Genomic DNA, 9,536 nt, shown 5'->3' with positions numbered 1-9,536 from the left:
GACGCTTCATTTGTCTGTATGTAATAAAAACCAAAAAGCCCTTTAATGTTTTTATGCCCATGCTATTCTGTCTAAATGTCCTCAATCGTGAGGAGTCTTTTGTATAATACATACAGACTGCTAAAGAAGCAGTTATTAGTTGCAGTCTCTTAAATGTTAATGACTGAACCACAGACTCTAGAATAATTTCTTTCCAGTCTGACACGTAAACAAACTTATAACAGAGAGTGTGGAAAAAGGTGGGGGGCTCTTCTGTAAGCTTTACAATATGTGGTATGATTTCTCTGGGCTGGAGTAGCTCATAAGTTGTTGGAGGTGAGTCAGCTTTGATAGCGTCTCTTTTTTTAGCGTAGCTATGTTATACCAGTACCTGAAAATACGTCAATAAACAGTTGACGCGTAATGTAGTTGCTTTACGTGACTGCATGTAAAGCTACAGTGGTAAAAGCCTGATTTGTGAATCAACAAAAAATTGGACGTTTTTGAGATGTGGAGCCTACCTCTTCTGTTGTATTCGGGTGTTGGTGTTTGCTAAGCGGGTGTTGCTTGATTCCTGTTCAAATCAGAACAGGATATCTAGTCTTTTTTATTGTATTTGGTTACACAGATGACATGAAACAGTGATTTTTTTCAGGGTGAGGAACTAAGTAATTTTTCAGGATTGCAATCAGACATGTTTTTTATGATTTTATAATCTTAGAAGGACTGGTTTAATAATGTTGAAATTTAAGGTGGAGAGGAGGCTTTAAAGCTGTGGAAAAGTATAACCAAATAAGCACAAAGTAAATAAAATTTATTTATTGAATATATGACAACTTTAATACCCCAAAACTTATGCAACCTTTTCATGTCAGTTTTTTTTACTTTTCTCTTTCTAACTACCATAAGTTATATTTTCGTTTAGCCTTATGTTACTTGTACCTCATACTGAAAAAGCAGACCGTGTGCTGTGAACTCTGATTCACTTCGTGAAATGTAAACTCCTTTTGCATACTGTGATTGTCAAGAGCCGTGAAGAGAGAACAGTTTAACATATTTTGTATCTCCTCTAATTTGTTTGACTAAACCAACAGAAAAATAAGTTAATTCATTATTATTATTGCTGTTAAAAAGGTGTAACAAATACTGCGTTTTCCCTAGCTGTTTAAGACTTCCAGGCACTTTTTTGGATCAGTCTAATTTCCAGTCCTTACCACAACCTTTCTGTAGTTAGACCCTTTGACAGTAGGGTGCATGTGAGCTTTTAAATTGATCTAAAAACCAAAGCCATCCTTCAGATGCATTTGTCGGGCTGAACGCTTAGGCATTATTGTTGGCGTGCAGCCTGGCTGTCGCGTAGGAAGAAGTCCCGTTCCTGCTCTCCCTGACCAAAATAGTAGGTGGTTTATGCTGTTGATACTAAGCTGTCTGAACTGCGTGTGCTCGGAGAGCAAGGATGTAAACACAGAGTTCAGAGGGGGCCTGAGCCGCAAACGGAGCGAGCCCTGCTTCTGGGCTGTCTCTGTAGGGCAGCGCCATTGCTCAGCATCTGTGTACACATGCAGTTTTAGCACAGACTTAGGCAGTGCAAGCGCAGGAGAATTTACTGGCTGTATACCAGTGTCGGCTCTGAATAAATCTGCATTTACACACCGACATTTAGTTAGAATTTGTCCCTTGGTCTGCAGGGCTTTTGGTGGCAACTTGTTCATAAGTGTACTGTGATGTGGTCAAACCTCATGTTAACGCTGAAGAATTGCTTTTGAAGCAAGGGCAATCACCTCATTTTCTTTATTCTTGCATAACTCGAGAGGCTGAATAGGCGGGGTGGGTAGGAGTTGTCACTGAAGGGGTTTGATCAGGCAAATCGCTCATCAGGTGATTGGGGCTTGCTGGTTTACGTTGCTCAGGGTCTTCTGTGATCCTTAAGCAGAAACATGGGTACACAGAAGGATGGGCAGAAGGAGAGTATCTGGATCCTGTTCTTTGGTTGCGGTATATATTTCTGTCTGGTCCAAGTTTATGTGGCTTTCGGTAAGTAACGTGCTTTTCCCTCATCCAAGGATTAAGGAACTAAAAATAATTTAAAATGCTTCCATGATTACTTTAGAGATAAACACATCTGTTGAACTGGTAAGAGGGAGCAGTACGCAAGTTTTCGCCTTGTTCCCTTTTGAAGCAATCAGCTTGCCGGACAAAATAGGCTTATACCAAATTTAGCCACATCACACACGCGGATCTGGGAATGCAGGAAAAGCTCCACTGTCAGTCCCTGGCACTTAGGCCCAGCAAGTCTGCTGTGTAAGGGTCGCTGCCTGGTTTTCAGCTCCTGTTCGTGGCTGCAATTTGTTCTCTTCTTCATTGTGGCAGCCAGCAGCAATTGCTCTTTCATAGTTCACTATGTAACTGTACTGTAAATCCCAGCTGTACGGGGTGCTTTAAATTATTCTTAAGGTTAATGCTTTGCTCCCTGCACACTTAATCTAACCTGTTGGACCGTTGTAGTGTGTTGATGTAATACATGAGAAAATCTTGATGTGCGTTGTCTTGTAGGTTTGTCTTGTGAAGTATTGATAATCTGCATGTGATGCTTTGTGTATTCTCTGATTTGGGATGAGAAAATATTTACAAAATCTGGGTATTACTGTTAAATTATACTTGCAGGTGGAAGTATTTCATTTATATAAGGCTTGTCATTCTATATTTGTAATTCTTAGATTACAAGAAGACCCTCCTGTGGGTGTCAGTGGTGCACCGTCTGAGAATAATATAATGCAATGGAATGCAGTTATATTTGGGTAAGAGTTTTTGATCACTATAAAATTCTATATCAAAGGGCTAAATATAACAAAACCTGCGTTTTGTTTTTACAGTTATTCTCTTCTTTTATGTACGTAAAGTCAGGAAACTTAGAAAAAAGACCAAGTGTGCTGTTGCGGTAAAATTCTGTTTTCAGGGGTAATACAAAATGTATAGGACAGAAAAATGTAAAATTTGTTCATCTCTTCTGTTGAATAAAGCTTGCATATGGCTTAATAAATAGGTTAGACTGTGTAGGAGTTGGGTTATGAAAAAGCAGGCTTCCTCTTTAAAGTACATAAGAGCCACGTGTTCTCGGCCATTAAATCCAGATGTATTAGGAGTGATTGGATTGATTCCCAGTAGAATGAGGTACAGGTTCTGTCTAGGAAGTTACATTACATATCCTACAGAACAGGAACTGGCTTAGTATCCTTTCATAAAACTGAGGTATGCTTGCTAGTAATTTGCTCATTAATTCCAGTCTAGTCACGTAATGGCATATCTACTTTATCATCATCCCAAACAATACATATCTTGACTAGCAGATTGACTATGGGAAAGTGTCTCAGATATGACAAAGCTCCTGGAGGTTGCCTCTGGATACTTCTCTAAATATTTAAATTATTGCCTCTACCTATATCTTGTGGAGGATCTTGCTAGTAATTTGCTCATTAATTCCAGTCTAGTCACGTAATGGCATATCTACTTTATCATCATCCCAAACAATACATATCTTGACTAGCAGATTGACTATGGGAAAGTGTCTCAGATATGACAAAGCTCCTGGAGGTTGCCTCTGGATACTTCTCTAAATATTTAAATTATTGCCTCTACCTATATCTTGTGGAGGATGAGGAAGAAATAAATTTAATGTGCCTGTTTAGAAGTAGGTAGTGATCATTTTTAACTGGAGTTTATTTTTAAAACCTTTCAGGCCAGAAGGGACACCTTTTGAAGATGGTAAGCCGCTAACTTTTATATCCTCTGTCATTCTTATAAATATTACCAGTATTAACATTGTTCTGCTTTGAAAAAAAAAAAAAGATGTTATCTGTATATAATTTGGAACCAACTAAGCAAGCAAGTGAAGGAGTAAGGTCTTGTTGGCTATAAAAATATGTAATTTGATGTAAGCAAAGTGTCTTATCATAGTGGTTGATGGTTAGTTAGAAAGCTACGAAGCAGCGCTTATATCAAGACTTGTTTATACATGTACGCTAGAGCTTTTAGTGGGGGAAGTTGGTCTAATGCTGCCAGATGTGTTTTCACATCTCCATAGCTAAGCTCAACAAGACAGTGTGCTTTTCTGGTTCCATCTTTGTGGCATGTTTGATTCATCTCTGTTCTCCTAATGAAGAACAGGTGAAAAATCTTGAATTGTTCTGAATATAGAACTCGGTGAGGGGGAAGGAATACTGAATTTGTACATAAACATGGAAGTTGGTGTGTAATGAACTTCCCTTAGGCATGTGAGGAATAATGAGTTTAATAATTATAGTATTATTGCAATAATCGGCAGCAGATGGGTTTTCCTCTGTGTTGGGTTGGAGGCGTTACAGTAAATTATTCACTGATCTATAATAAAGGTTTTCAGTGAATCAGTCACGAGCTCCAAAGACTGAGATTGCTGATTATGAAATTCCAGTGTTTCTTTGCTGGCACCACAGTGCCGCCTTAATGAAACGCCTTAAAATCACCGAAGTCCATGGAACCGGCATGTTGGGTCACAGAAAAAGGGGAGGGCAGTGGGATAATTGATGTTGGATCTAGCTGCCTTTGCTGTGTATACAGTGAGTCTCCAAGCTTCTACCTAGCTGCTGCTGCTGGTTTTATGACTATCACTAAGTAGCAGTTCCATAGTTCCATTATCACTTGAAACATACGAAAAGAAACCAGGCTCAGTGTTGTTTGTTTATATAATGGTGAGAAGAAATATTGATCATGAAGCACATAATTTAAGTTGTCTATGTTCTTGGAGGTGTTCTTTTGTTGTTAGTTACCTCAGTGTTGTTTGTTTATATAATGGTGAGAATATTGATCATGAAGCACATAATTTATGTTGTCTGTGTTCTTGGAGGTGTTCTTTTGTTTTTAGTTACCTGATGGTATTTATGTTTGTTTGGACAGGTACTTTTAAACTAGTAATAGAATTTTCAGAAGAATATCCAAATAAGCCTCCAACTGTAAGGTTTTTATCAAAAATGTTCCATCCAAATGGTGAGTAAATCATTTTTATTTAGCCATAATACCCATTAAATATTACGGTGTTGTCATGTCTTCTGCGAAGCTCCAGAATGCTTAACAGCTCTCCATCTCTCTTCATTGCCATCTCCTAAGTAGATGTCTAGGACAGCAAACTGCTTGATGAAAAATTAAGAATTATGATGCTATTAAGAAGCAGCTATCTGTCTCTTTCTAATCAATATATAGCCTCAGTAGCAAAGCCTATGAGCATTTTCAGCAGCAGCTGCACTTAGGTTGGCTTAAACAGGTAATTCTGGTTGAGGATTCCTGCCCCTTTCCCTTTAACAGCTATCGTGTATGTGCAGCCACATCGTGAATTGGAGTAGGGAACTGATCGAGCTGAGTGTTACTCACCTCTGTCAGGTGAGATTCCAGCCCAGTCCGTGCCTTCGTTTGGCTCGCTGTACCAACCAGCACTAGTGCAAGGAAGAAGGTGAGAATGCACAGTCATAGGGGAGCGCGGAGGAGGAGGCTGACCCTAACTCAGCGATGAGGGCAGCGTTATGAGAGAGTGCCATGGTTCCTGCTCCAGCACTTGATAGGTTTTATCCAGTTATTCCTGCATGCAGAAAACACAAACCGTGCCTTTTGCTTTTCCAAGCCCCTCTGCAGCAAAGGGGGGTATGGATTCAATTTGAGGGCTGAAGCATAAGCCCATTACAGCATTTCTTGTAGCTTGAGCCCTCCTTGAACGGAGGTGACCTTGGCTTCAGTTCTGTGATTTTTTAGACAGTGCTGTCTAACCATTCCTCTGTCAGGTAATACGCAGGCCAGTATGCCTCTGACAGGGTTTTTGTATTTTGTTGCTTTTCACTGGGATGAAGGAGCTGGAAGGTTAGGGTGTGGGAGTTTGGCCACTCTCAGCTTCATACAGACTCTTGTATTAAGACTACTGATAGGTACCCAGACAGAAGTAGGATTTTGGGCACACTTTTCAATATTTTCTATTGTCTGCCTTAGTGTCTCTCATAGTGAGCAGAGTGTGTGAAAATGGGGCAAGAACTCCCTCCGTTGATGCGCGAGTCCATTCAGACTGTGAGATGCTTGGCCGGTGCAGTGGATTCCGCTCCTGCAGTACATGTCTGGCTGCTCTCTGGGAGGCCTCACCTCCGTGTGTATCTGGGCCAGTCACACAAGAGGAGCAAACCAAGTCTACCAGTTCCTGTGCTAATGCCATAGCCTTTAGACCTTCCTCCTTCTCCTCTTAGGTGTTCTGTTACTTCCAGCAATATATCTCCTTCAAAATACAAGATGTCAAACTACAGAAAGTTGTGAGACATAACTTCTGTCCTCTTTCCTAAAGCATTAATTTAAGCACAGTCTGAATTGGAATGGTAACGCTGCCTCGAATGGTATGTAATGAACAAACTAGAAAATAAATCTGATAGTTTCTAAATAAATTCTGTGTTGTATTTACAGTTTATGCGGATGGTAGCATATGTTTAGATATTCTTCAGAATCGCTGGAGTCCAACATACGATGTTTCATCTATTTTAACTTCAATTCAGGTAACTTTTTACATCTATCTATTTTAACTTCAATTCAGGTAACTTTACATAAATTTCAGCAAATAATTCTGTTGTTGTTCATCTCCATTCCCGAATACACAGCTCAGTGATGTGGCTAGCAGGTATCTACATCAAGGGGGACTTGAAATACTTGTGAGCTAAGCAGTAGCTTTTTAGATCAAACAAAGGCTAAGGTGCTGACCTGTGTAATTACTGCTTTTGAGCCACGAAACTGCCATTAGATTTTTTTTTTACAGGAAAACAGTGACTGATCTGGATTCCTTTTTAACTGTTTTTAGTCAAGATAGAACATCAGATGTAGGAATTTGCCTGGTGTTTGAAACACTAAGCTTTATCGTGAAGCCTTGCCCTATGAAGTCCTCAAGGAGACAATACTGCTGACACCGACTTTACTTGGAATAAGTAAAAATGGCCTGGCACAGCAAAAATGTACATTTTCTTTTCTCCTGAGTGATTGTTTCTATTTTTCTACAGTGAAGTTTTGTAGGAAGCATCTTAAGCCCCGCTTTAGTCCTGAATGACAACAGTAGTGCAATTACCAAATAGTCAATTAGCATCATACTGCTAACTGGCACAGACAACCACGTACCTGCTAGGTTTGTGAACCCAGAAGTGTACACAGTGCTAATGCTTATGCGATGTAGAATTTGAGGTTCAGCGGTGTAATTACGGGTGCCTAACCATGAGTTTCACTTTTTTTTTTTCAATTGGGCTCTTCCGAGTCACGTCCGCCTCCTGAAACACGTGTGATTTGAAAGCTGTAAGTTGACTTTTTTCCCTGATTTGTTTTGTTTTCCCCTTTTTACAGTCTCTGCTTGATGAGCCTAATCCAAACAGTCCAGCAAACAGCCAGGCGGCACAACTCTATCAGGAGAACAAGCGTGAATATGAGAAAAGAGTTTCAGCTATTGTCGAACAAAGTTGGAATGATTCGTAACAGCTGCTTTGCTGCTCTCCATCCTCATAATCATTATGTACAATTTAACTCTCAATAGAAAGGCTACCAGAAATTTCAAGTGCCACAGTTCTAAGAATCTGCATAAAAACTCATTTGCAAACAAAATTAAGCCCTCCAGTTTAGGAAACTTAAAAGCTTGTGTATCTCGATTAACGTACTTTTTATTGCATGGTATGAACTAAGTTATTGCTACATAAATTTGTAATATATCCTGTTTGTATTTTTTTTTTCCAAGTGTATAATGTTGGTGTGGAGTTTTCATGACAGAATATACACATTTTGTAAATCTGTACTTTTTCAAATATTGAATGCCTTATTTTTGAATTCTTTAGATTTTTAAATTGGAGAAGAGCACTTAACAAAGTTTTTATATATAAATATTTCATGTAAAACTGTTAAATACATAACCTTAGTGCAAGACATTCTGCTCTCACTCTGTATCTCTTTCAAAGGGCTCATTTTTAGTCCACGTTTCCTTTTGGTACCTGCTAATTACACCACGCACTTTACGAACGGAAAAGTTAGTCCGTGATGTAACTGGACATCTCTGCTTCCGCACCGGAGCGTGACTTGATTCCGTGTGTCCTCAGTCGTGTGAGGAAGAGAAGTGTCGGTAGCTGCCAGCTTACAAAGGGGGAAACAGCTGTGACTGTTCTGCTGAAAGTCCCGCTTTGGGCCAGCGGCAGAGTTGCAAACAGGAGCGGGGTGACCAGGCTGGATGATGATGTGTTCTAATAACTTTTTTATTTTTCAGGGAGATTGTATTTTACCAAGTTGTAAAATGTCGTCGCCTACGTCTGTCCTATACTCGCACGCTGGCACTGTAGTACGGTTTTGGAGATCTTCTAACAACCGAAGAGGTGTGTCCCATTAGTTTCCCTTGGGGGTAGGGAAAAAACTAACCGCCAACAGAAGAAAACACGCCTGCAGATTTGATGGAGTTATTCTTTGGAGCTTGGCCGTGTACCACACGGTCAGGCCTCGCGTCCCTATTGCAGAGGTTCCACGTATTCTTAAATGGCCAGTTTTAAAGAAGTTTGGGTTTTGGTTTTGTAGATGTCGATGTGGTAGTTCCTTACTGTATTCTGTAAGCCAGGCCGGACAACTACGGTACAGAATTAGGCCTTTTTTTTTTTTCCTGTCTCCCAGCAGCAAAATTGTAATCCCTGTAATTCCAACCAGCATGACATATGTATTAAAAGCCCCAAATCCCATCCCAAAACACAGCTCAGTGTTGCCTGAAGAGCGGTGGAAGCTTATTTCCGCTAGAAGAGGAAGTGGTGTTTATTTGCAATAGTCGTTACTAAAAGCCGGTCTCTGTTAGTGCAGAGGAACAGGAGTATCACTTTACACCTCCTGCCTGCTCCTAAAGGTGTTTTGCAATTTACAGGAGCAGCGCTATCGAGTTTAGAAAGGGCAATGGGAATACTCGTCCGGCTGTTCCGCGTTAGTAGCTTGTGGAGCAAAATTATTCCACCTCAGCCAAGAACTGTTAGAAAACTGTAGTTAAGTGTGCAAAGGCTCGGAAACATTGGTGCTAAGAAACACGGAACTACGATGGTGGTCAGTCAGTTTGCTTTCCTGGAGCGGGTGAATCTGCGTTTCCCAATTCTTCAGTCCACGTCTGATTATTAGCAGAAGCCCCGAGGGCTCCCATTTGCCTTTTGGCTGGTGGAGCGGCAGCAACGCTGGCAGAGCAGCGTCGCAGAGCTCGAAGCGGCAGCAGTGCGACAATTTTTGTTCAAGATGTGACACGGAAGAGCTTCCTGTGTCTAAGAATTAGTCTGAGGATTTATTTTTTTTTAAATTCTGCCTCCCGTTTCAGTGTTTATCTCCGTTCCGTTGGCATGCGCGCGATGCCGTCTGCCGTTCCTCGGAGATGACTGGATTATCCCCCAGCAGCCGGCGCAGCCTAGTTACAGACCGGTGGAGCTCGGGAGAGCGTTTTTGTGGAGCCGGGATGGGGGCAGCGTGTGCCCGAGAAACGGAATTGGGGGCAGGAGGAGGTTTAACGAGCCATCGGC

The 9,536-nt window shown here is 40.9% G+C and overlaps 1 protein-coding gene across 1 annotated transcript; it reads left to right on the top strand.

Annotated features, from left to right (window-relative positions):
* Positions 1-2,696: 2,696 nt before the first annotated feature.
* Positions 2,697-7,934, top strand: UBE2B (ubiquitin conjugating enzyme E2 B). The gene is made up of 5 exons (XM_009285921.2): positions 2,697-2,777; positions 3,716-3,741; positions 4,909-4,998; positions 6,445-6,533; positions 7,363-7,934. The coding sequence occupies exons 1-5, from the start codon at positions 2,752-2,754 to the stop codon at positions 7,489-7,491; spliced, it is 360 nt and encodes a 119-aa protein (XP_009284196.1). The 5' UTR covers positions 2,697-2,751; the 3' UTR covers positions 7,492-7,934.
* The last annotated feature ends 1,602 nt before the right edge of the window (positions 7,935-9,536 follow it).

This window comes from Aptenodytes forsteri, unplaced genomic scaffold (genome assembly GCF_000699145.1).
Source record: "Aptenodytes forsteri isolate BGI_AS27 unplaced genomic scaffold, ASM69914v1 Scaffold54, whole genome shotgun sequence".
In the NCBI taxonomy this organism is placed as follows: domain Eukaryota; kingdom Metazoa; phylum Chordata; class Aves; order Sphenisciformes; family Spheniscidae; genus Aptenodytes; species Aptenodytes forsteri.
This window is presented reverse-complemented; position numbering and strand designations above follow the sequence as displayed.

Bases quoted from the DNA above. Each gene is read 5' to 3' on its own strand.
- UBE2B (XM_009285921.2), top strand. From the start codon at position 2,752: ATGCAATGGAATGCAGTTATATTTGG. The intron at 2,778-3,715 runs GTAAGAGTTTTT...AAAACCTTTCAG, and splicing joins TGGAATGCAGTTATATTTGG to GCCAGAAGGGACACCTTTTG. The intron at 4,999-6,444 runs GTGAGTAAATCA...TTGTATTTACAG, and splicing joins AAAAATGTTCCATCCAAATG to TTTATGCGGATGGTAGCATA.